At 49.6% G+C, this 27462-nt stretch overlaps 1 protein-coding gene across 1 annotated transcript in view; it reads left to right on the top strand.

Moving 5' to 3' along the window:
• Positions 1-27462, top strand: part of Hunk (hormonally up-regulated Neu-associated kinase) — a 102945-nt gene that overhangs the window by 62863 nt on the left and 12620 nt on the right. Inside the window, 4 exon segments of the mRNA XM_040750519.1 lie at positions 5305-5432; positions 12355-12490; positions 17284-17446; positions 22830-22913. Of these exon segments, the coding sequence (XP_040606453.1) occupies positions 5305-5432; positions 12355-12490; positions 17284-17446; positions 22830-22913 (511 nt within the window).

Genomic DNA, 27462 nt, shown 5'->3' with positions numbered 1-27462 from the left:
GAAGGTTCCAGTCTGACTGACTGACCTCATTGACTGTGACCTGTGGTGAGGTGCAGGGCGGAACAGCTGAACTTTCTTTCTTTCTTTTTTTTTTTTTTGGTTTTTCTAGACAGGGTTTCTCTGTATTGTTTTGGAGGTTGTCGGTCCAGCCTGGCCTCGAACTCACAGAGATCCGCCTGCCTCTGCCTCCCGAGTGCTGGGATTAAAGGCATGCGCCACCACTGCCCAGCCAGCTGAACTTTCAAACCAGGGACAAAGAGAAAAAGAGGAAACAGTCCCTGTCCCTTTCCAGAGTATGCATGAGCTGCTTAAGGATTTCCGCTAGTCCCCACTCCTAAATACCCCACTGTCTTCTCATAATGCCTTCCTGGGGATTGGACCTTTGGAAGCACATGACCCTCCGGTGGAGACTTGCCCAAACCACGGCATAGACCATGCTGACTGAGACACATAGCCGTCTGCAAGTCCCTGTAGACAGATGCAGTGCCAGGCGGTGGCGAGGCAGACAGACAGCTGCACGGAACCTAGAAAGCAGTGCAAGCGCCTTTAGCCCACTCCGGAGAGCCGAGTGGAGCTGGCCAGGTGGGGAACAGGGATGGAAGGTTCCAGGCTGGATGCATGGCGCAGGCCGTGCCGGCATCCGATCACCGCGGACTCTGAAGGTCTTGGTGAGAGCAGGAAGCCTCAGAGCCTTGGTTACAAGATGGATTTTTCCACTACCTCGGAGTCCTTTGTCTGAGGGAGAGATTAGATTTCTGTGTGGCACCCATGGCATTGCTGGCAGAATTGGAAATGGGAAACCCAAAGAGAATTTAATTCAACGCTGCTTAAGGTGAGCATGGAGATGGAGCCCCTGTCTCCCTGCTCCAGCACCACTATTACAAAATGCCCCTCTCCCCCGTTTTATGGCTGTGAAACAGAGCAGTGACGAATCGACTTCTCAAACCAAAAGCAAACACCCCTCTCCAGAGGTTTTCGAGCCTGCTGGGTGGCAGGGAGTCGCTCTAAGGCTTTGGAGACTGGTGAAGAGGGAAGACTCCGGCCACACAGGAAGGCGAGGAGACTCCTGAGACAGCCTGGGGTTCTGGGCCACCCCATCCCTCTGGCAGTGCCAGCATTAGCTGTGGAAAAGGAGGTGGGACCCTGGGGCGGTCATCCCTGTCAATGGTGTCGTTTTCGGGACCATATAAATTATCCTTAAATTCACCTTTTTCCTTCACTCAGAGGTCTAACGTGTGCACACATGTATGCAAGCGCGAGCCCCCCCCCCACGCACAAAACTCATTCATTCTCTCCCTCCCTCTCCACCCCTCCCCTTTCCTCCATTGAGTTTTTAGACACAAAACCATAATGTTCACTCTGGTACATCAAACATTTATTAATGCAACTCGACTTTTCCTCAGAGTGACATTATGCACTAATTAGAAAACAACTATACCGCAGATGTACTTTTTAATTGAAGAGAATTTAACTTCAAGAGTATCACAGCGCTTGCTTGAGAACCCCAGTGAGCCTCTGAGGGTAAGAGAAACGGACACCAGGAGCCTCGTCCTGGCCACATGGCCCCAGGACAGGCGACCTCACTCGATACCTGCTCATGCAGAGTGGACACTCGCTTTGCTCCTTGCATCTGGGTAAAGTTTCTGGGACTTCTCCAGGGAGCAGTGACGCTGCGTCTTTCTTGGCAGAGACGGCCGCTTTCCCTCTGTATGCTGACTATCAGACTACCAAGACCAGCATTTGCCCTCTGGTTCGGCGCAGGGGATCCCACACGTCTCTCCACAGGACCTTTTCCCTCCTCCAGTGCCCATGCTGTGGCCAGCTCCTTTCTGCGTCAGACTGGTGTGCAGTGTCCATTTCCCCGTAGGCTCCCCCACCGTTTGCTGTGAAAACAGCGCTACTCACTGATTGCTGCTCTCCTGTCCCTGCCTCTGTAACCGCTGGCTTTCTTCAAAGCTTTCTTGGGGTTGTCAAAGTTCCATGTCTGCCTCAGAGAACCCAGGGAACCCCTGGGCCACATTTCAAAAGGCTTTTCAGGAAATTCTGAGCATGTTTTGAAACCCCGTCTGACTCTGTGGGATTACGGGGGTTTAGAAACTGCATTCCACACATCCCCCTTTGGTATTCATGCATACTTGTGAAATGTCAGAGGAGACTGTGTTTCTTTCTTCATCTGCATATTAAGCATGGATGAAAACTCTAGGAGAGAGCAAAAAAGATGTCCAATCTGGCTTCTCTTTTAAACTTTCCTAGGGCTGTCCAACCATTAGTGTGGGTTTCCATTATCATTTGTAATAGTGCCCCAATATGATTGTAGTTCTCATTGTAGTCGTCATTGTATTTTATTTAAACAGATTTTTTTGTTTTTGTTTGTCTTTACTATAACAACGGAGAGGATTTATTTATTTATTTAATTCACTCCAGACATAGCACTCGCCTCTTCCTATGACTTCAGCTATTTGGCCTTCGTATTAGCTACATTTAAAGGTAAAGGCCCTGGGATGAAGTGAGAGGAATCTCTCAGCATCTGCGGGTTTTTAATTGATCACTCCATAATAACTGGAAGCCTTTTGGGAAGGCAGTCAAGGTGTGGCTTGCGGGTTGGAGGTGCCATCTAGAACACAGTGTCCTTCATTCTTATCTGTGGTCCAAAGTAGAGTAGGTAATGGAGAGAGAGAGAGAGAGAGAGAGAGAGAGAGAGAGAGAGAGAGAGAGAGAGAGAGAGAGAGAGAGAGAGAGAGAGAGGAGACTCACATCTCAGTGGGCACATGGTCATCAGAGGACATTGCTGTGGAATCATTTCTCTCCTTTAATTTTTACATGCATTTCAGCACTCAAACACTGACCACCAGGCTTGCCTGACAGGCACCATCACCTACTGGATCATCTCACTGGCCCCAGGCGGATCATTAAACCACATATTACAAGGCCTGGTCTGGGGGTTTCTGACTCTGAGTCTGTAGCCCCGCCCTGGAATGTGCACTTTCAAGCGTTCAGGCGGTGCTGATGCTCTGGAGTGAGGAACCCACTTTGGGAAGCGGCATACCACTTAGGGATGACTGTTTAGTGGTCCTCCGTAACTGTGGAAGACGCCAGAGGTTTTCCACTCATCAGAGCCTGTGGCTAAGGCCTCTTCGTAGAAACAGATCGTATAGTTTTGAACCTTCTTAGTTTTCTTTCCTGTCAGTGCTGAAGTCTCCCCAAAGCCAAGCTTTTAGCTCTGCCTGAAACACACCAGAGATGCAGCCCTGCACAATGGGTCCTTAAAGCACGTCGCGACCCCGTCTCTCCTCCCTGCCTTTCTGCCTGTGCCCCTCAGTTTGCTCAGTCCCACCTGTCACCATGGCTAGCCTGACCTCTAGTGTTTTAACTTGGTGCACCCCGTCGTACGTCTCTGTTGCCCCCTCGGTTTCTTTGGGGAATCTACGGCTTCATTCCGACTAAGAGCCACACCGAGTGCTTGCTGCCCGGTCTCTCCGGCTCTCCACGCTGGGCCCCTCTTGTTCACTTACGTGGGGGGACGGCTCGCTGTGTGAGTTTGGCTGTGGAACCTTTTGTCCCATAGCTATTCATTCCCCGAGGAATATGTCGCACTGAACACACACCAGGAACCACTGCTGTCTGTCACTGTGCGTCTGCCTCGTCTGTCCTGGTCTCCAGTTTCTTGGTTTCTGTAATCTGCCACATGGCCGTGTGCAGCCAACCGCAGACCCACAAGCTCATACATAAAACACTCCTCCTCTGAGAGGCTTCCCAGCCTCAAGAGTCCGCCGTCTCCTTAGCTGAACTCTGTGTCAAAAGCAGTGCAGCCCAGCATTGTCTTGCTCTCTGCATTCTCATTTTACTCGAAAGGGTCGTGTTTCTTTCTGCGTTTGCCCATTGCCTGCTTCTCTTCAGCTCAAAGTCCAAAATGGCAGCATCATTGTCTGGCTGTGTCATTCAGAGAGAGGCATCCAGCAAGAATCTGTGGAAGGAATGTCTGTCTGTCTCTCTGACTCCTTTCTGAATTCAGCGGACGTCTGAAAATCTGAGAGTGCTTAAGGCTGGGGCTGAGGGCCCCAGTACCTGTCATTATATGGAATGCACAATTCAGAGGCGCCTCCGTGGAGGGAGTTAGGCCCAAAGGGTCTTAATTTCAGTCAGCCTCATTGGCTCTGTTTTGACTGGAAATCCTGTGGCCTGTTTTTAAAAACACATCCGCCCCGTGCCTTTGAACAGTGGAGACCTCTTGGCAAGCAGTTGTTTCTTCCTCATCAGGAAATCTCATCAACGTGATAGTAGTTTGTACGTCAAGAGAATAAAATCCCCCCCAGAAGACCTTGCTGTCCTCTGGGTTGGCTTTGGATGTAAGCAGTTAAGTCCGCCCAGCAATAGCTCAACCACAGCCAAGATATTGGGCCAGGGCCTGGTGGGAGAGCCTCACAATAAATACCTGAATAAGAACAGAGCCCAGGAAGGACTTCCCTTAATGGCCACCCAGCGCAAAACTCGAGATATGGGTAAAAGACTGGCTTGGGGTGCGTGGATTTGGTTTCAAAGGGCTGAGCGGTAAGCAAAAGCCCTCATTAGCCCAGAAGAGGTGACTCTTGTCCTGTGTCATTAATCTGGTCCCCTCTAAGTTCTACCTTGTAGAGCATATCTGCAAAGATTATAGGCTGGCGGGATCATGCTTGATGCTGCTAACAGTGCGTTCCACATATTTTCCTATGGAATTGTTTGGTCTTGATGTATTCTCTTGACAACTTGAGTGTCCCTTGTCCGAAATGCTTAGGACCAGAACTGTTTTTTTTTTTGTTTTTGTTTTTTTTTTGTTTTTTTTTGCTTTGTGTATATGTAATGAACTATCCTGGCTAGGAGACCCAGGTCAGTGTTTCACATAGACATTATAGACCCAGCCTAAAGGTGGTTTTACGTAGTACCCTTAGTGCACGCGCTATGGCCTGCCACATGAAGCCAGAGGGGGAATTTTCTGCTTGTGGTGTCGTTTTGGCAGCTGAGAGGTTTCAGGATCCGGGGGGTGGGTGGGGTGTCTTAGACGTTCCAGCTGACACTCGGCCTGAATTCAGAGTGAGGATGTGTGGCTTCTCCTGCATAGGTCATTCTTCCTGTTCCTCCGAGCCTGGTTCCGTCTTCACAGTGTTCTCACACGGCCTTTGGAGTGTCAACACCTCAGCCATCACATGGCTGGAGGGTCCCGGGAGGATGCCTCAGCCAGGGCAGAGGCCAGGAAGCTGTGGTCTATGTGCGCTGTCTCCTGCTCCCCGGGGACCACGCTGTTCTCACATTTGATGTGTCTCTTTGCAGAGGCGTGAACATGTACGCTATGTTGACCGGGACCCTGCCTTTCACAGTGGAGCCTTTCAGCCTGAGGGCTCTGTACCAGAAGATGGTGGACAAAGAGATGAACCCCCTCCCCACACAGCTCTCCACAGGTAACGCACCTGCTGCTCTGCATTCAGGGTTTGGGCACTGTGCTCTGACAGGTTTGGACTCGCTTCGGAAGTGGTTGTGTGATGGTGATTTCCCTCGTCCTGTTCAAACAAGAGAGGCTTCTGGGCTTCCCATCCCCGAGAAGCCAGCCCATTCACCGCACCCGCTGCTCCTCTCCCCTGTAATTCGGAAGCTCCAGTTCCCTCCTTCTGTCTTTGGCATAGCAAACAGGCATCAAGAGGGCCGTGCAGTCTTTGCTGGAGAAGCAGCTGCAGGCTCACCATTTTGCAGTGTTGCCTTGGGAAGGAACATTTTCTGGAGTCAGTTTGCTGTAAAGAAATACTGGTTTCATTCAAGTACTGGGTCTGCGGTTTGTTTTGTTACGTGAATTTTTGAGGCCCTTAGAAAGCTTTCAGGTATGTGTAGATTCGGTTACTTCACTGGAATAAATCAGAGATGTGTTTGAGAAGTTCTCTCAAACTTCAGCCGCTTCAAATTGCAGTCAAAGGCTCGAATAAAGGTTTGGTTTCAGATCAGTAAATTAATAGGATCTGATCTTTTGTTTGGTTCACAATTCGCATCAAGTTCCTGGCCTACGCTCGGCTTGGAGGGGTCGTTTAATTGTTCTGTTAGAGTAAATCTAGGTTCACTGAAATGAGGCTTTTGACAGAGAAAGGATAATTATTTAATTTTCCCCTTCCTGATACATGGATAAAATAGAGCATTTTATTTTGCCACTGTTAAGTATTTTCCCCTTGGGTTTATAAGCATCTGGGAGACTGACCAGAGACATGCTCTTGTCAGTGGATCCAAGCTGAAATGAGTTCTTGGGCATAATTACCCAATCCAGCTCCGCTTTCACCTTGCAAGTGCTCTATCATCCCTGGAGGTTGAGAGCCTTGGGAAGAGTGGTTACAGTACTGACTTCTGGAAGAAGTATTTCTGCACCGCAGGCCTCACCTCGTGGAGTTCGGAAACTCAGCGTGTTGAAGGAATTGTCACACCGAGGCTTCTGGGAACTCAGAAGCATTGGGACGTGATGTAAGGCATTATGGGAAATTTTCATTCTTCCGTCCATTTATTCATCATTTCATATCTAGTCTCTTAGTCCATGACGACCAGTCACATGCTAGGCGTGTTCTAGATGCCGTAGAGAGAGGGAATGAGCCGCATATAGCCTCTGCTCCTATACAGCATATGCATCTGTAAGAGAGGCAAATACATACATCTATATGCACATGTTATACATACACACACATACACATGTGGGTAAATAAGCATGTCAGGTGGTTGGCAGTGTTGGTGCTTTAAGTGAAGTAGACTCAAGACACATAGTTGCATTACAAGAACCTCACTCCTTCCCTGAATAGCCCTTGTCACCTCCCTCCCTTCCCCGCTACAAACCCCTACTGGCCACTACCCTTCCTCCATCTCCATACAGAAATGGAGAATATGCACAAAGCCCTTGTCTCAGTACAGCTGTGTCAAGGTCCATTTTCGTTGTCAGATACGTCAGAACTTTGTTTCCTTTCTCTGCTGAGTTGCATTCCCAGGTCTGCACACACCACAGTTTGTTTAACCGTTCACCGGTTGAAGGATCCACTGGATAGCTTCCAGTTTGGGACTACTATTGAATAAAGCCGCTGTGAGTGTTCACCTTCAGACGTGTTTGTGTGAATGTGGTTTCTGTAAGACAAACGGCTAAGAACAGAATTGTTGGGCCGCAATAATAGCAGTCAGACCCGCTTCTCGGTGACTTAGGACCTCAAGGGCTTCTTGTGCTTTTTAGTCATTGAAAGCTGGATCGAGAATAGAAGAGTTCTGAGCCCAAGTGGCATCTCAGACCCGTTGCTGGTCCGTGCAGGGAAGGTAAAGGAGGAGGTCCCCACCCAGCAGTAAAAGCCACCTACACCTTCTGTGTAAGCATGGCAGGTGGCCTCAGTCAGCCAATCGGGATGGAGCAGTGCCACCCCACTGTGGGTTCTGAAGGTGAAAAGGCAGAGGTATGTGTGGACAGCCCCAGTGTGAGCTACACACAGGCTGTAGGGAAGCAGATCATTGCAACAAGCCTGGTCCACCGTTGTTCCCCTAGGACATCAGCTGCTGTATCCAGAAATACTAGTTTAGCAGTAACGGGAGAAGCTGCCCCTTCGTAGAACAACAGATAATCCTTTTTCCTGTTACTGCCATTGTTCCCAATTTACCAATAAGGGAACCGAATCTCAGAGTGATTGAAGGATTTTCCTTTGTACTACGTTATTTTTTTCCCCTCTCCTTATTTTTAAAACACACACACACACACACACACACACACACACACACACACACCACCCCACACACCCATGCACTCATATGTCTGCAGTACCCGCAAAGGCCAGAGAAGGTGTCTCATCCCCTGGAGCTGGAGTTACAGGTAGTCATAGCTGCCTACCATTGGTGCTGGGAGCTGAACTTGGGTCCTCTGCAAGAACAGCATTCACCCTTAACTGCTGAGCCATCCCTCTGGCCCCCTTCTCCCTGTGTAACTCACGATCTGTCCCCTCCATGGCCCATGAACTTGCAAATCTTTTGTCTTCAGGTCTTGTGTTTTAAGTGATGTCATTGCAAATTGGAAATGCCCCCATTAATTTGATATTCTGTCAGTCCTATTTGCATTGATTACATCAGTTAAATCTTACTTTATTCCATTTGGATTAAATTTGAAGTTTTGTTCATTTATTTTTATTTTAGCAAATTTCAGTTGGAAAAAAGGTTACAGCACCCCTGTCCCTGTGAATCTGCGAAAAGTGCAGAGAATCGCCTCCTTGTTCCCATCACATAGTTGGAAACCTTCAGCTTTGGGGGCCTTTCCAACCCTCCTCTAGTCGGTTTCCGCTTTCTGCAAGTTGGCTCCTGCGTATCACAGAGTTAGCGAGTGCCTTTCGCGGCTGAGAGATTTTTTTCCAACAGTTTACTTTCATCTCAGCGCCATAGCAATAGCATTTATAATACATTCCAAACAGACACTTCCAATTAAGGGGATTTTGTCCCACAGATGCACCAAGAGAGAAGCTGAGGAAGAAATGCTGGCATTGCTGAAGGTTGGGCCCGGTTAAGATTTCCAAGGAGGCTTAGCCACCCGTTGTCAAAGCATTCTTAGCCGAGAGGTGGCCAGAAGGCAGCCTCCCTGGAGGACAGGCCCCTGCTTGCATCTGGCTGGCTGCAGCAATGGCAGGAGGCTTTGTCACCTGCAGTCCTGGCTCTTGGCGGTGTCCAGTGCTCACACAGGCCAGCTCAGCCCCGAGGGGTCGGACTGCTCCAGGAAGAAAGGGTGTTGGCGCGACCGCGGTGCCCACCTATTGTTATGCGCAGGCGGCCGAGCTCCTGTTGGGCTCACTTTGACTGTCCCCGCTCGGGTAGAAAGCCCAGGTAGTCAGCTCACGGGAGGGGAGGCTGTTGTGACCATGCCAGATTCCACTTTCTGGGTTGGATGTGTAGTCCCTCTTGGCCCCAGAGACACGGATGTTTTCACGATCCGAGGATAAACTTGGAGGCTCTCTGAGGATGTTCACAAAGACCTTCCAGGCTAGCCATGTGACGTCAGTGGCAGCCAGAGGTGTATGACTGTCGGCAGAGACGTGAACTAAAATTACGCGTGCTCATTGGCAGATTTGGCACACTCGCAGGTGAAAATAGAACAGAAACACACAGCTGGCTATCCTTAGCTCTTCTGGTTAGTCATCCTTCAGAGACGCCCGGCCCTGGCTGTGTAGGGGTGGGCATCAGAGGTCTCAGAAGGTGGAGCACAGGGACAGGGTTTGTTGGCCTCCAAGTTCAGTGAAGACACCTTGGTGTGAAGGACAACAGAGAGGGACACCTGGCACCATCCTCTGGCTTCTGTGCCTGCCCTCTTGTGAGTGCACACACCAAACAACACCAAACCCAAACCAAAAAGCCCTCAAGCGACTCCTGTAGTGGAGGGGTGCAGAAGGGAGGGAAACATTCGTTCAAAACCAGGACCCGCCCCCCCCCAGAAGAATTAGGAAAATTTTATTTGGAGACTTAGCACGTTGAGGTTGAAGAGATGGCTCAGTGGTTAGGACCGTTTGCTGCTCTTCCAGAAGACCCAGGTTCAGTTCCCAGCACCCACCTGTAACTCCAGGTCCAGGACCTGTAACTCCAGGTCCAGGGGATCTATCGCCCTCTCCTGGCCCCTGTGGGTGCTGCAAGCACACAGTGCAATTACACACATGCAGGCAAAACCACTCATAGAATATAAAAACAAGTGAATCTTTTAAAAAGTCTGGCCACGTCAGTGTACCCCATGGCCAGTATGGCACCTGTACCTTCATTTGACTCAGTATGTTCTTGAAGGCAGATGGCCGTGTCCCCTGGGTCCTTGACGCACCAGTTACCTATGGAGGTGGCCTCAGAGGGCTGTTCCTCTGGAGCTGATTCTGGTCTCACAACTGACCCCTCTTTTGACCGCTTTATTCCCACCATAGGAAAAGTGCTCACAGAAGGGCCACCATTCTTGCAAGTACAGTCTAAAACAACAGCTGAAGGCAAAGGCAAAAGTGTGGATTTTCATGACCACTCCTGGATAAGTAGGGTTCTATTAATAAAAAAGAAAAAGCAAAACAGGAAAGAGCTCTTGAGAAAAAGAATTATTTGTAGTCAAAACAAATGGAGATTATTTTCTGAGAGTTACTATTAGATATGATAGAACTGGATATCTGGAAAACTGAAGAATTATGTGGTGAGGCATCTAGGAGCATGGCTAAGTTGATGGAGCACATGGCGTGCAAACCCAGAACCCTGAGTTTGATCCTCCAAATCCCACCTAAGGATGCTGGACATGGTAAATACCATGATGTGTACTTGTAATCCCAACACTGGAGGGAGGGAAACAGGAAGATTCCTGGTGCTAACTGGCCAGCCAGCTCAGCCCAGTGATTGAGCTCCAAGCCAGTGAGAAATCTTGTCTCAAAAGAAGTGGGTGGCATTCTTCTCCGCCCCCCTCATTCTTGGAGAATTTCATACATTGTATTTATTATATTTACCCCTCCCTGTCTCCTCCCAGATGCACACCCCCTTCAGGTGACACCTTAGATGGTCCTCTAGCCTCCATACCTGGATGCACATCTGAGTGCACATGTGGGCTTGGATAGATATGAACATACTTACGTACATAAAAAAGCAAGAAGTAGTGTTTTCTGTTTCTGAGAGGGAAGGGGTTGTGTCTTATGTGTCCTTCCCGGGAGGGGCAGCTGACCTTGAACTTACTCTGTACTGAGGGGCCTGGTCTTGCATTCACTCTGTGGCTGAGGACGACCTTGAACTCCTGACTCCTGTCTCTACCTCCCAGGTACTGGGGATCATAGGCATGTGCCTTCATGCCTGACTTACATGGTGTTAGGGCTCTGACCCAGAACTCGGGTCAAGCTAGGCAAGCACTATGTCAAATGAGGTGTGTCCATTGTCCCCTGACACCTACCCCCTTGTAAAACATTATAATAAGATGTCATAGGACAGGAAAGTGGAGACTCAGAGCTCAGGAAAACCAGGTGGACTCTGTGTGTGTGTGTGTGTGTGTGTGTGTGTGTGTGTGTGTGTGTATGTTGTGTGTGAACTCTCACTGAACAGTTCTGTACTTTACAAAATATAGTTTTGCGTGTAGTTCAGCTGTCTCTCCTGTTATGATCTTAAAGGATACAGACATCCAGCTTCCTGTCTCTAGTGTTTGGGTAGAGCACAGGTGTTCTATAAATGTTTGTTTAACGAAAGGAGACCCAGGGTGTTAAAACAAATTACTCGTGCTGGGGATGGAAGAAAGAGAGGCTGTGAGCATTTTATAGTTGTCAGTGGTTTTTATGTACTTCCTTACACTTGTGGTTCAGTGTAGCTGACATTACTCTACCAGGTCCTTAGGCTGAAAATAAAGAGCAAATACCGTTGGCATACACTCTGCCCAGGCATCCTCTTCCTTTCAAGGGACAGCATCAGATAGGCATGAGTTCTGCTTGCTAGAACCCTGTGACAGACTAAGATTTGGAGATGTACTTGACCTAGCCCTAAACAAAAGCATGCAGATTTCTTGGTGTGGTGTCAGCCGAGGTGAGCATGGGTTCAGGCTGGACTGGGTACTGTGTTGTAATCTGACAGAGTTTGGGGCAGTGTGGGAGGCAGGAGAAGATGGCTTGGAGAGAGCAGGAGAGGACTGCTGGGATGCACCTGTGTACACCGGCCACGAGGAAGGCTGAGGTGGGGAAGACAGAGGGAGTTCAAGGTTACTCTGGACTATTTTGTGAGAGCCTGTCTCAAAGGTAAAGTAGGGCTGAGGACATAGCTCAGCGATAAGTATTTCCTGGGCATGTATGATGCCTCAGGCTTAATTCCTGGGACATTAAACAAATCAATCAATTACCCAGTCAGCCAGGAAATACCTCATTGACCTTATGAGACTCAGTGCCCGCGGTCAGGAGCTAATTCGAACTCCTTCATCTTTCTTCCTTTCTGATTGCTTAGGCGACACTGTGATACTGGGCATTTCCGTTTCTAGGCTTTCATCCTCTACGTGTAAATAGTTCTTGTCTGTGGCTGATCTCTCAGTGACTACAAGAGCCCACAGATTGTTCTATAAACCCATGGTCCCCGGAGAGCAAACCGATTCTTGCTGTCTCGGGTACCAGGTGTGCTCCTTGGACCAATCTCTTAAGCTCTTGGGATATACAGCATCTCTTTAAAGAGATACGTGTGGGAAGAGATGGAATTTAAAACTCCAGGTGTCCGAAGGTGGGGGGCTGAACTCGTGGTCTGCGAGTTTCCGACACGAAGCCCTGCGGAGGCTCAGAGGGGCTGAGGGGTTGGAAGACCACCGTCTGCAGCTAATGTCTGCGCCTGTGCTCAGTCTGTAATGGGCCTTCTCTGCCGACTGTCTCACAGGGGCGGTCAACTTCCTGCGCTCTCTCCTGGAGCCAGACCCAGCGAAGAGGCCAAATATTCAGCAAGCGCTGGCGAATCGCTGGCTCAATGAGAATTACTCCGGGAAAGTGCCCTGTAACGTCACCTATCCCAACAGGTAAGCGAGTGCTTACAGAGGGACTCCTTCTCCAGGGAGATGGGGCCTGCCCTGTGAACCCGCCATAGCTGCTGACAGGCAGACGTACGCGATTGAAGTCAGTGCTGTGTGTTCCCCACCCCTGGCCTGGCCTGCCCACCTCTGCAGTCACCCACCTGCAGATAGGGCCAGCTCACCGGGCAAGAAGCTGCAGCCAGGGCTGCTGTCCTATGTGTTTGTGCCGAATGGGCCGTGTGGAGCCTGGTTGGAGGAATGGAAGCTGAGCTACACAGGACCTGCTCCCCCACCAAGGCTTGCTCTGATGGGTTACATATTCCCCAGCGGGCACTTACAGTCTTACAGTTCACTTAACGGGTCCATTTGAATGAACTGTGGCCCGTGTGTGTGTGTGTGTGTGTGTGTGTGTGTGTGTGTGTGTGTGTGTGTGTAAGAGAGAGAGACGGAGAGACAGAGACAGAGATAGGAAGAGGGAGGGGGAGAGAGGGAGAGAGAGAGAGAGAGACAGACAGACAGACAGACAGACAGACAGAGACAGAGACAGATAGAAAGACAGAGAGGTAGAGAGGGAGGGAGACCTACCCATGAGCTCTCCTGCCAACATTAAACTTCAGGGATCCCATAGATCTGAATCTTTGAAATCACCCTCTAACGTATCTTCTGCTGCTTGAATCCCTTGCTTGAAAGTTTGAAAGTCACAGAGGTGGGAGAAAACAAGGTCAGACCACTCACTTCAGCTGCCCTGTTGTGGGCTTGCTGTTCATGCCTTCTCAGTTCCCACGAGAATGGACCCTGAGGGAGGGTTGTGTGTGGGAGCAGTGACGGTCGGTTCACCTGGCCATCTCTGCAGGGGTCACAGACTACAGACCAGAAGACCAGCTCAAGAAACATAGCCCTGTGCTTTTGACCTCATTTGCCAACCACTCTGAGTGAGGGGTAAGGACTCTCGGAGACCGTCTGATTCCAACCTTCCGGAATAGTGCATCTCTCTTCTCTTTTTAATTCTTGAGAGCCCTACACACACCAAGCTTGGATGAGGACCAGGGGAGGAACGGGGGAGAGCTATCCTCTGTGGCCGTAGTTTTGAAAATCCCCAAGCCTAGGTCAAGAAGGTCTAGAAATATCCACCAAACCTTCTGAAAGCCGAAGTGCTCAGTTCCTCAACCAAGATGGGAAACACTCAGGACGGAGCTCCTTGAAGCACCTGGGTGGAACATTCCTGGGATCCGCATCCAGGCCACTTGACCAAGTTTACTCTTGCCCTGGGCATCGAGGAGGTGACTTTGTCCAGTCACTATACAGAACTCTAGCGTTTGGCTCATGGGTGGCAATTGAGACAAAGTCCGGGTTACCTAGGTTGTCAAGGGAACCTGGAAATAAACACTGTTTTCCAATACCTGCCCAGTTTGGGCCAGGAACAGAAACAGATACCAGAAAAGTTATCCCCTTGTGAGCCTGCAAGCAAAACCGAGGGGCCATGCCTTGTTTCTGTAGAGCAACACGCACGCTGCTTTCTGGTAAAGGAGCGTCATTGATGGTTAAGCTAATGTAATCACTCTCTAAATGAGCGAAGCCATCCACCCAACACAGAAGCTGTCGAAGGCCGTGGGGCTGCACTAGACACACAGAGAGCCCCTCCATTTAGCGACCTCTTCAGGGATGGAGACTTATAATGTGACTTATTGTTTTGTAGCCTCTCGACAGGGAACAGGAGGCAGGTTTTGGTGAGGTAAACATAGATTCAATTCCTTATACTGGTTTAGCCAGCCAGCTTGGGTTGTGTGTGTGTGTGAGTGAGTGTGAGGAGAGAGAGAGAGAGAGAGAGAGAGAGAGAGAGAGAGAGAGAGAGAGAGAGAGAGAGAGAGAGAGAGAGAGAGAGAGAGAGAGAGAGAGAGAGAGAGAGAGAGAGAGAGAGAGAGAGAGAGAGAGAGAGAGAGAGAGAGAGAGAGAGAGAGAGAGAGAGAGAGAGAGAGAGAGAGAGAGAGAGAGAGAGAGAGAGAGAGAGAGAGAGAGAGAGAGAGAGAGAGAGAAAACAACTAGCTAATAAATGGTAAAAGTGGTAAAGGCTTATTTAAAGAAAATAGCAGCGTGGTGTATTGTGTTATCTTAGGCCTGTGGCTTATTGCAGACAAAAGACAAAACAGCAGTCTGTCTCTATCTAAGATAGGAGACCAGAATTCTAAAATATTGGGGGAAGTATGTGTTATTTACAATTTTTATTTTGAAAAACTGTTAATCTTTGAGGCGAATATATATTTATTTCTGATAATTGTTTTTTTCTGGTTTTATCAGCCCTTAAATAAAGGAGAAGAAACATAGAGCCAAAGACACATATCACATCTACATATATATTTGTAAAATTTTTTCTAGTTTCCCAGTACTTCTGTCTCTTGGTTTAATTAGTTTAGATGTTGTCAGTGTTTCTGTCCCTTGGGAAAGTAAGGAAAGCCCCCCCCCAAGTTTCACACTATTCTTCTCACAGCTTCCTCCTGTGAAGTCACTGGGCCTCCAGGCTCATCTCCAAAGGGTTGGATGGAAGAGTGTTACACGAAATATTTTACAGTACTCATCCCAGGCGGTCAACAGGTGTTGGTTGGTGCCTTCCTGGTATGGACACGACATTCTGTCAGAGAAGGCCTTCCTCCCTCTCCCTGACTCCCTGTGGGGCCTGGGCAGCCCACAGCCACAGCCAGTTTCTGTAGATGGGCCAGAATGAAACCAAAATACTATCAAGGCAATGGGATATGAATTTGCGTAGCTCCAATTATAAAATTCGCATTCTAGAACATTCTCTCTCCTCCCTTTCCCCTCCCTTTCTTTCCGCTCTGCTCTCTGTTACAGGATCTTGTTGTGTGATCATGGCTAGCCTGGTGCTTACTGTGCAGCCCAGGCAAGCTTAGAAGTTTATAGCAAACCTCCCGTGTCACCCTCCCTGGTACTGGTATTACAGTGTGAGTCACCACACCTGGCAGTTACCATCCTCTTTATCAGCCAAACATGTACAATAACAGACATGGTAGAAGCAAATGTATTTCCAGAAAAGGCTTAAGATATACGTGACGCTTAGTTACGGGGGGGGGGGGGTGAGTCTCCTGGTTCTCAACACAACAGATAAAAAGGGCCGAGCTGGATCGCGGCCCCTGCTCACATCCCCCCTTTCGCCTCTATCCCTCCCCCTCCCCGTTTCAGCCGGGGTGGCACACCGCGCCTCCCCACACATTTTGAAGCAGAATACAGGACTGGAGTCACACCAGTGCGGCCGTGACTTCCCTGGAGTCACACCAGTGCGGCCGTGACTTCCCTGGCCATGAGTGAATGTCCCAGGGTTGCTCTCGTTGGAGACACCAAGAGTTTTCATGCAACTGTGTGTTGTTTTGTGACAGATCCTCCCGGTTTGGCATCCTGCTACCCGAGTCTCTCCTATAGCTCGGGTAACAAGCGTGTGCCACCAGGTCTGGCTGTCATACGGTTTTAAGGGTACACACTGAAGTGTTTGGAAATCATGCAGCACGCTGTCTAGCATCTAAGATGTTTTAGCAGCAACAGTGACAACCAAGAATGAAGCAAGCGTGGTAGATGCATGCTAACACACCCCGGTGATGGTGTACCCATGCTAACACACCCCGGTGGTGGTACACACGTTCTAACACACCCCGGTGATGGTACACGGTACACACGTGCTAACATACCCCGGTGATGGTACACACGTGCTAACACACCCCGGTGATGGTGTCCCCATGCTAACACACCCCGGTGATGGTGCACACATGCTAACACGCCCCAGTGATGGTACACACATGCTAACACGCCCCGGTGATGGTGTACCCATGCTAACACACCCCGGTGATGGTGCACACATGCTAACACACCCGGTGATGGTGCACACATGCTAACACACCCGGTGATGGTGCACACATGCTAATCACAGGTGTCTCTCTGTACCGGTGGGGTAATTCTTATGATTGCCCCCCAAAGATAAAAATCTGTCGACACTGGGTGTAGTTGTGCACATCTTTAATCCCAGCACTCAGGAGGCAGAGGCAGGCAGGTCTCTGTGAGTTTGAGGCCAGGCTGGTCTACAGAGTGAGTTCTAGGACAGCCAGGGCTACACGGTGAGCTGCTTTCAAGCACCTGCTCACCTCAAAGTCTACAGACACTCAAGTCTCCTACATAACATAGTATATTTTGCAGGTAAACCATACACATTCTTCCATATGCTTTAAATCACCTTGTTATACTACAGGGAATAATGACAATAAAAAAGCCTTTATGTTTAGTTTAGGTGAAGTTTTTTGTTTTTGTTTTTTCCCTAAAATGCTCTAAGATGAACTGAATCCTATGGATGGGGAACCCACAGGTATATAAGGTACATTATATAGTAAATCCACCACCTTTCTATATACATGAAGATCTTCAACCTCCAGTGGGATTGGGGACGTAGCTCAGTTGAGACAGTGCCTGCCCAGTGTGAACAAAAATCCCTGGGTTCCATGTCAGCACCACATAAAACAGGCGTGGCAGTGTGTGCCTCCAGTACCAGCACTCAGGGCGTATGTAATATCTGGGGCGTCTGTTATTCAGTCATTCTCTCGGCTACTCGGAGCATGAGGCAGCCTGGGCTGCATGCGGCCGTGTCTCAAAAAAAAAAAAAAAAAGGAAAACAAAGTCAAGTGAACGAATGACTGAGGGAACACAGTTGTCCCCGGGGCCCTGTGTGGACTCCGTGTGCCTGCCATGTTCGTGAGCCACTCTGAAGGTGGAGAGATGACTGGTTTCTCTGTGTCTACCCCTCATAGGATTTCTCTGGAAGACCTGAGCCCCAGTGTGGTACTGCACATGACTGAAAAGCTGGGCTATAAGAACAGCGACGTCATCAACACGGTGCTCTCCAACCGCGCCTGCCACATCTTGGCCATCTACTTCCTGTTAAACAAGAAGCTCGAGCGCTATTTGTCGGGGGTAAGTGGGACCACAGAGGACCTTCTTCTGTCCAGTGTTGCGAAGATGCTGAGACACCCGATCTGTTGCGCTGTTACTTTAGCCTACAATGTATCAAGGCTGAGCCTCCTGAATGTGGGGTAAAATTTAGGAAAAGCTGTTTCTTAGATGGCACTACTGATCTGGGTCGTGTTGTGAACGTTCTCCTGTAACAGTTAGCCCTGGCAGACCCCTGAGGGCCTCGTCTTCTGTTCCCAGTTGTCCGTTTTTATTCTGACACCTCTCAGCTCGTTGGGTTCTTGGCTTTAGAGGAACTGGAGTGTACCATGAGCTCTAATAGGTCTTAATAATGAAAACCCGGAGTCAGGTATCGGGGTAAACGCTGAAAGGTCAGAGAAGTAAAGGAGCAGCCGCAAGAGAGACCTTTTACTACTGAGCCCCGTCCCTGTGAGTCCTCAGACTGAATGCCGTGAGCTCCCTGTGAGTCCTCAGACTGAATGCCATGAGCTTCCTGTGAGTGAGTCCTCAGACTGAATGCCATGAGCTCCTGTCTCCACCTCCCCAGTGCTGGGATTAAAGGTGTGGGCTCCCAAATGCTGGGATCGAAGGCGTGAGCTCTGTTTCTCTTTTAGACCGATTCAGTCTCATGTAGCCCAAGGCCGCCTTGAACTCACAGAGATCCGCCTGCCTCTGTCTCCCGAGTGCTGGGATTAAAGGTGTGTGCCACCACTGCATGGCCTCTATGGATAACTAGTGGCTAGCTCCACACTCTGATCTCAGGCAAGCCTTTTTTGTTAAAGCACAAAACAAAAAACAATATCACCACACTGGAGGTTTCAGTGCTATTGAAAGTTGTGAAGCCCATGCCTGCCTCTACGGAGTGCGGGGAATGGAAAAGCCATGGGGCAGCTCTCTCTCTCTCTCTCTCTCTCTCTCTCTCTCTCTCTGATGGTCTGTGTCTGCAGGATTCAACCAACCACAGGTCAAAAATATTTGGGAGAATATTGTGTTAGTGCTGAACATGTGCAGCCTTCTTTCTTATTATTCCCTGACTAATATTGCATAGCATTTGCATTGTATTAGGTATTGTAAGTAATTCAGAGGTTTGAAGCGTGTGGAAGATGTGTACAGCTTATATGCAAATATTGTATGGTTTCCTATAAATGATTTACACAAGACTGGGATTTATAGGAGACCCTGGAACTAGGTGCCAACAGGAAAAAACATATGTTTAGGTATACTTCTCTTGAAAATAAGAACACAATAGACTTCACTGAGTTGACTCTGGCAGTGTCACACAGGCCAGATGTTAAAAAGTCCAACTGACAGGGTGAAGAGTTGGCTTAACAGTTAAGAGCACTGTTCCTCTTGCAGAAGACCCGGGTTCGATTCCCAGCACCTACAAAGTGGTTCACAACCTTCTGTAACTCCAGTCCCAGGGAAACCAGCACCCTCCTCTGGCCTCCTCTGACACAGGCACACACGTGATACACATATACGTAGTAGGCAAAACACTCATATACATTAAAAAAATCTAAAAATAAAAAGAAAGGCCATGTGCCTTGTTCCACACATGAAGTACTGTTAGGACACCCACTTTGTGGGTGGATAGCAGTAACCCAATACTATGGTACCTTTATCGTCTTGGCCAGAGAAGTTCATATGTCATCTTCAAATGGACAATCTCTTAAAAAGAATTCTGTAAGACAGTGTATAGATTCAATGTGAAACTGTCCCTCTTTAAGGCAGAAGGAAGGGTAGGTGCCAGCCAGCTCTAGCCGGAAGTCAACCAGAGAAACTCAAGGCTGACAGAAGCCCACCTGAGGTTTGATCGAGCATTCGCTCTCTCAAAGATGACCTTGGACCTGTGTGTGTTGTACCTTGAGATCTGCTGGTGTGTCTCTGTTAGGAAGATAGAACCTAGGTGGTAAGATCAAACTTGTAGAGATAGTTGGTGCTGTTAAAAGTCACACAGTAGATGACTATCTTACATACCATCCTAAACCTCCATCCAGTGACAGACGGAAGCAGAGAAAGACACCCACAGCTAAACACTGAACTAAACTCAAGGAACCCAGAGACAGAGAGGGAGGAGTGACGAGCAAAGGGGTCAAGACTGGGCTTGTTCAGAAACAGCTGACCTGAACAAGGGGGAGCTCATGGACACCAGACTGATGGCTGGGAATCTAGCATGGGACTGATCAGACCCCCTGAATGTGGGTTTCAGTGAGGAGACTCAATCTATGGGGCTTTGGGTAGTAGATCAGTATTTATCCCTGGCACACAAATGGATTTTGGATGCCCATCCCACAATGATGGACGCTTTCTTAACCTGGACAGAAATGACCAAAATAATATCGATGAGGCATGATGGTCCTGTTGAAGCTCGTGTTAGCAGATTGGCTCACGGGCAGTTAGATTACATGTGTATGAAGAAGCTTGGCTGGAGGTCAGCTGAACATCTGGACGGAAGGAAGTGCAGGTGTTTCCAAGCTGATTCAGCTTTCATTTTGCTTCCAGGAACATTTACCCAGAGCTTTCTTGGTGTGTGTGTGTGTGTGTGTGTGTGTGTGTGTGTGTGTGTGTGTGTGTGTGTGTGTGAGAGAGAGAGAGAGAGAGAGAGAGAGAGAGACAGAGAGAGAGACAGAGAGAGACAGAGAGAGACAGAGAGAGACAGAGACAGACACAAAAGGAAAAGACAGGTGAAAAGAAACACTGAAATGCTTGCACAAACAAGGAAAATAATTATGAGGAAATAAATGTTTTGTCCTTCTCATGGGGATTCATCTTGAGCTCTGAGGCTATGAGGTGGTGGCCATCAGTCAGGGGACAGTGGCATCAGGTGACGTGTTATCCTAGTCTTATTCTGGCGCAGTGATAAAATACTCTGATGGAAACCAACTTGGGAAGGAGAAGGCTTATTTGGTTACGCTTCCAAGTCACAGTCCATCTTCAAGGGCAGTCGGTGAGAACTGGGAGCCGTGAGCAGTGAGAAAAGCTCCTGGCGGCTGGTATTCTAGTCTGCTGGCGTTCTTCTGCAGCCCGGAACCACCTGCCCAGGGATGGTGCGGCCACAGTGTGCTGGGCCCTCTGCACCAATTAATAATCAAGGCAGCTCCTCGCAGACACCCCCACAGACCATCCTGGCACAGTTACTCAGCTGAAACTCTTTTTCCTCCCCAGGTGCTTCTAGGCTGTGCCAAGTTGACAATTAACACTCACTAAACTAACATAGAAGACAGGATCTGCAATCTCAGTCAAGCTTTGACATGTAATACCAACATATAGCACATATTATGCCTTATGTAATATATATTGGTATGTTATATATATATATATATGCACATGTCTGTCTTGTTGCTATAACAAAATACCTGAGGGCCTGAATACTCACTTTAAAAAGGGGCTTGTTTGAGCCTACAGCTTTGTTAATTGGAAGTTGAGAGTGTGCCCTAGCCTGAAGAGCCTCCCTGTTCTGTGTCAGAACTTCAGAGACGGGAAATAGCTTCAGGCAAAGGGCCAAGGGCGTCCAGTGCCTCACTTTCTAACAGCACTCCCTTGGTGAGGGGCGAGCTGGGTGAGACAGTGTCAATCCCTCCCATGAACGATGCCCCTGATGACCTAATTATTATCCGGTGTCGCTCCCTTGTATTAACGCTGCCACTTGAGGAATCCAGATTCCTGAGGTGAACTTCCGGGAGCCTCGCGCAAACCACAGTGGTACAGTCTGTTATTTCATAGCAGTGAGGGAGGAGCAAGACGGACCCCCCCCCCCCGCCACACAGTGGCTCTGCTCTCGTCAGAGGACCCCAAGAGACAGGTGGGAGTTGAGGCTGCTTTTCCATTCTCCTTCCGCCAGAGACCTCATCCCCGAATCTCTTTCCCATCTTATCCTTTTAAGTTCCTACTCTTACTGTATATTTTATAATGTAGATGATGTGTTAATGCAGTGGCATGATGAGTTATGAGTATTCCCGTAGATGCCTCTGTACAACTTTTTTCATTCAGGCTCCAGGTGGTATCATTTGGACACCGTGCCAGAGGCTAAATGTTAATCTTTCAAACGGTTTCCAAGTAAGAGGAACGAGGGTGCACACTGATTTTTTTTTTCCTTTTTCAAATGACGAATGTTGTTCAGGCTTTTAGAGTGTCGTGATGGAGCTGATATATAGGGGTGATCTTGGTTTCCTACGTTACTGAATAACGCTGTTACGGGCACAGGTGCTCTAGGTCTATGTGCTTTTAAACTTGGATAGAGGGGCGCTCATGGTCCCTTCCACATCACACCTCTCGAGTCTGATCACTCACCATCTCCCGACACCGCGGCATTGACAGCTCATGTCAAGCAGGAGGGACATTGTGTCAGAAACTCTTCCTCCGTGTCCTGCTTAGCCCGGGCTCCCTCCCTGCCTTCTGTCTTTTCCTGATTTCAACTTTGCCTCAGTTTCCAGTGTTGAGAGCTGAGCGTGGCTTTGTCCCGTGGAAGAGCACTCCTGGGAAGCCCAGGCCTTGCAGTCTGACTGGAGAAGCGCTTGGTATTACTGAGCAATGAGACTTAACTCCTCAGTCGTAAGATGTAACCTGGACCAAGAATCCAAGCTCTAGGCAACTGGAGTGGACTGACTGACCTCTGCCTGTGGCTGCAGCTGGTCCACTCCGTGATACCCAGCGCGGTTTATTTAATGGCTCTGTAGGCACTGCCACAGTCACCTAACCTGCGTGTGACTTTGAAATCCGGTGAACCTGAATGCCTGGCTCCCCGTGTTTGTCCCTTCTCCCCTCCTCTTCTCTCTCCTCCTTCACCAGCTCCGTTGGGGCTTGCTGTGACTCTCCTTTGGGTGCGGTTTTCACACTGTTTGTTTGAGACTGGGTCTCCTGTCCCAGGCTAGCCCAAACAAGGTCAAAGATGACCTTGAACCCCGGCTCCTTCAGCACTCACTTCCCATGTCCTGGGATTGCAGGGGTATGCCCCCACGCCTGCTTTTTATTTCAGTGCTGTAGGCTGAACTCAGAGCTCACGAGTGCAAGGCAAGTCTCCACCAACTGAGCTACCTTCCCGCCCCTGCTTACCGTAACAGGAGAGCATGGCGCTTCCTATGTGGCCAGTGAGGTGTTCTCCCAGTGTAACTATTAGGTTTCCGCTTTCTCCTCCTACAGGGAACACAGGGCAGGTGGAGGAACCGAGATCCCGAGAGAGCAGAGACTGGCCCGGGGCTGCCTGCCTCTGGGCGCTGGGCTCTCGTCGTACCCAGGGCTGGGGTGACACTGCACTGCGTCTTGCCAACGGGCCAGCCATTCTTTCCTTTTCCTCAGCTGAGCATTGCTTTGAAAAATTCACGACTGTGTCATGGAAGTTTCTATCTGCCAAGACTTAAGCCATGCCTCCTATTTCTTTCTCTGGTAGAAATCTGACATCCAAGATGGCGTCTGCTACAAGACCCAGCTCTACCAGATAGAGAAGTACAGAGCCACCAAGGAGCCCTACGAGGTGAGTGGCCCCGAAGCAAATTCAGGGGCTCTCAGTCCATTTTTAGGGGGAGGATGGAAAGAAAGCCAGTTACCACAGGACACAGAGACACCAAGGACAAACACCCTCGCAGCTGAGCCCTGGAGAACTGGTTTACAGTGGAGCCAGCATTGCTCAGTCTCCAAACCACAGGCCTTACGTGGCATACATCACCGGGAACATTTGCGCACCTGTGTGCTCGGTCCGTACCACAGGCTGTGGACGTCCGGTCTCAGGAGGGAAGATTTCGTGTTTTTAGTTTTCTTTCCTAGTCTGTTCAGTGGATCTTTGAATTTCCATTTTACGTACTAATTATACACAGTGTTGTTGCTTTACATTAGGACACTTCATTCAAACACACAAAGTACTCTGAGTATAAACTTCCTCTTTCTTTCTCCCTCCCTCTTCCTCTTCCTCCCCCTCCCCTGCTTCTTTCTATCCCCCTGCACTGGAATTAGTCCTTTGTTCCCCTAGGCAGCTTGGCTGCTAAGTTCATGGCAATTACAGGTGTGGTTTTTTTTGATTCTATAAGATCTAGGAACTGCTGGGCGTTGCTGGCGCACGCCTTTAATCCCAGCACTTGGAAGGCAGAGGCAGGCGGATCTCTGTGAGTTCGAGGCCAGCCTGGTCTACAGAGCGAGTGCCAGGACAGCCTCCAAAAACACAGAGAAACCCTATCTTGAAAAGCAAAAAACAAAACAAAAAAAAACCCCAAAAACAATAACAACAAAAAGATCTAGGAACTGCATGTGAAAGAAAATGATATTTGTCTTTTGGTGCTGGCTTATCTCACTTACTATGATTTCTCCCAGCTTCACCCATTTTCCTGCAAAGGCCATGACTTTGGTATTCTTTACTGATGAAAAAACACAAAACCAAACCAAACCCTCTGTGTAGGTAGGACACAGGCCACATCTTCCTTACCTATTGCTCAGCCGCGGGACAGCGAGGTTTGCTCCATGGCTTGGTGTTGTGTGTAGAGCTGCGGTAGCGATGGGTGCATGGCCGTCTCTGTGACGCGCTGACTCAGAGGCCTTCTGGGTGGGAGTTCCGAAAGCTGTCTGGATGAGTTCCTGAGCACTCACAGTTGGGAGCCACAGCCGGGGCCCTCAAAAGAGCACCGAGTGGCCCAGCTGGCAGGAGAAGGGAGAGGCAGGGTAAAGGGCAGGGAAAATTCTGGACGGAAGTGAGTTTTCCCAGTCATCCATCCCCAGGGCCTCAAGGTGACCTGCACTGACCTGAGAGCAAAACACTCAAGCTCATGGATGCTGTTAAAAGTAGTCCTGCGGCAGCTCAGGTCCTTACAAACTTGGACCCAAAGCACACTTTGTGGAGAAGTTTTGCTGTGGGTTTCAGACCCCGCACCAGGAGCACAGGGCTTTCTGCCCACCAGGTTACCTGTGGGCTCTTTTTACTCAGTTTCCTTCCATGGAGCCGCACCCCGTCCCTGTAGAGAATTTGTCAGAGCTCCCGGGCAAGTCACTGGGACGTTGTGGAGAGCTCGGGCTGCATTTACTGAAGGAGATCACAAAGGGCCCACTTCAGACTGTGGTCACTCCCTCCTTTCCTACCTCAGGTTCCCATCCTGACGACGTGAGATGGTTCCACCTGCCTCCCTCTGGGGTCCCCCTGACCCAGCTCTGTCTAGGGACGGGATCACGTTCAGGGCTGAGAGGGAGGCTGGGCTTGCTGGATGTCCATTTTGGACAGAGCCTGGGAGCAGGGGAGAAAAACGCCAGGGTTGCTGGGAGATCCAGGAGGGAGGGATGCTTGGGAGGCCTTGGGAACGGGCAAGATGATCTGGGCAGAACTCAGCAGCATCAGCTGGGCAGTTGTCCTGGTGACTGGGACGTCTCCAATTGCATCATGTCACTTTCCTTCTTTAAGCCTTTGGAGGCTCCGTGATGTGACCACCTGTGCAGAAGCCGGATTCTAATTGCTTTGGTCCCATAGCTTGGCCTCAGCACCGGCAGAAACCCAGCCGTCTTCTTCGAGGTTGGTTTTCTTGCTACTGCTTCCTGGGTCTTCCCCTTCAGTGCCCGTGTGTCTTCAGCTCTGGAGGCCCGGCCAGCTCTTCAGGGACCATAGCCATTCCCTGACATCTGCCCCTGGGTCCCCATTCTCTCTGAGGCAGCCCTGAGCACACACAGGGCCGGTCTCGGCACTTCGTCATTTATTTAAGGGGGTCACCTGATGAACCAAGGGCTCTCCCAGTTTGGTCCGTGAGTTCCACAAGATTAAGGACCTTATTAACATCCAAGGAGCCGGCTTGGCCCTGGTATGGTGGGAAGTTACCGCGCCCGCGCGTGCACGTGATACCAGCGAATGCTTGCTAACGGAACGAATGAAGGAGTGAAATGGACCTTGTCCTATGTCAGAAAGCAGATTGAACTGAGTGAGGCAAGCGACCGAAGAGAGTGGGACGTTCCAAATGCGACCCTTAGTTCAGCGCCCGCAGCGTTCCGGTGTTACCAGATAGTTGGGGAGCTACCCTACCGCGTGCGCCAGGCCGGCTGGGGTCTGGAGCCCCGTGCGAGTGCCCCAAGCGTCCTCTGCGCCCCAAGCGTTCTCTGCGCCCCAAGCGTCCTCTGTGCCCCAAGCGTCCTCTGCGCCCCAAGCGTCCTCTGTGCCCCAAGCGTCCTCTGCGCCCCAAGCGTCCTCTGCACCCCAAGCGTCCTCTGCGCCCCAAGCATCCTCTGCGCCCCAAGCGTCCTCTGCGTCCTCTGCGCCCCAAGCGTCCTCTGCGCCCCAAGCATCCTCTGCGCCCCAAGCGTCCTCTGCACCCCAAGCGTCCTCTGCGCCCCGTCCTCTTGTCTTCTCTGTCGCCCCAGCCTTCCGCAGCTGTGTCTGTGAGTTCCAGAACCCTGCTGGGAAAGAGCCCCATCTCTCACTCAGAGTCCCATCCTCTTGACGGTTATTTCCACTTGGCCAGAAAACACACGGTGAACGTTGTAAGCATTTGCTGAAATATTGAACAGTTAGGACTTAAATAGGAGCACTAATGGGCGAACCGCATTTCGGTTTTCTATGACCCATTTGTTTCTCCAGTGTGCCGCGTTACTTCTGCTAATTGAATAACAGGCTATTGCCAGATCGCTCAACTTGTCTCTGCTGGAAGCGAGAGAGTGCAGTGGGGCTGGGTAGACAGAGTCCTAGGAAGGCCTCGGATGGCCCAGGCTTCCCTGCTGCAGGGGTGAGGGTGGAGAGGCACAGGGAATGGAGTGGGAGGTTTAGTTGCATCGGGGAATTGGCTGTAGGGCCACAGACTCCAAGGATGTCATGAATCTGTGTTCTGTGTCCTGTGCGTGGGTGGCCTCTTTGTATTTCCTCCCTTCTTTTCTCTGCTAACGGACAAATAAGCTTAATTGAGTTTTCAAAACTTCCCTTTGGGGATTACAGTGCTGTAATATTAGGGATTATTCTTCCTCTTCCTGTAAAAAGAGACTGTTTTGTAAAATTGGAGCATACACCTGGGTGGTGGTGGTGCACGCCCTTTAATCCCAGCACTTGGGAGGCAGAGGCAGGGGGATCTCTGTGTGTTGGAGACTAGCCTGGTCTACAGGTGAGTTCCAGGACAGCCAGGGCTATGTAGAGGGACCCAGTTCCAAAAAATGGGAGGAGGAGAAGTATCTCAATTAGAATGGTGTTCAGAGGACCCTGGGGCTTACTGGGTTGGGGACGGGCTGGTCGTCATCTTTAAACTGGCTATTAAAAACGACCTCAGGTGGGCTGGGTGATGATGGCTCATGCTCTTAATCACAGCACTCAGGAGGTAGTGGCTTGTAGAGCTCTGTGAGTTCAAGGCCAGCCAGGGCTACACAGTGAGGACCCATCTTTAAAAAAAAATGACACAGTGCCATTTTTGTTGAAATCGCATGAAAAATAATGTCAACTTATAAAATGTAGACTAGAAACAGGCGATCTCTCCAGACAAGACCCATGGCCATGGGACATCAAGGGACTGAATTCTTCTGACCCAGCCACTGTAACAAATATTACCCAGGGCAGAAATCTAGCTTCTCTCAGTTCTAGATGTCAAGGTGACCGAGGGCTGGTTCCTCCTGAGGCACAGCAGAGGGCAGCTGCTCCAAGCCTTTGTCTAGGTTGTTGATCTTCCCTGCTTGGCATCCTTCTTACGCCATCTTAGAGGCGTTCCTGTGTTCAAACTCCTCCTCTTGTAACAACACCAGTCATAGTGCAGAAGGGTCGTCGTGACAACCTCATTTTAATGCAGCTCTCAGTATAAAGACCTGACTCTAAACAATGTTATTTTCTGTGGTCCTAGAGGTTAAAACTCCAACACAGAAATTTTGAGATATTGCTAACCTATTGGGACTGTAAGTTTAAATGTAAATATTAAGATATTCAGCTTATGACTTTTATTTATTTATTGCTTTGTTTTGTTTTTTGTTTTGTTTTTGATGTTTTTGTTTTTCGAGACAGGATTTCTCTGTATTGTTTTGGAGGTTGGAGGCTGTCCTGGAACTTGCTCGGTAGAACAGGCTTGGTCTCGAACTCACAGAGGTCCCCC

The sequence above is a fragment of the Mesocricetus auratus genome, unplaced genomic scaffold, assembly GCF_017639785.1.
Source record: "Mesocricetus auratus isolate SY011 unplaced genomic scaffold, BCM_Maur_2.0 Super-Scaffold_100008, whole genome shotgun sequence".
Classification (NCBI taxonomy): Eukaryota; Metazoa; Chordata; class Mammalia; order Rodentia; family Cricetidae; genus Mesocricetus; species Mesocricetus auratus.
The sequence above is the reverse complement of the archived record's forward strand: the minus strand, read 5'-3'. Positions and strand labels throughout refer to the sequence as shown.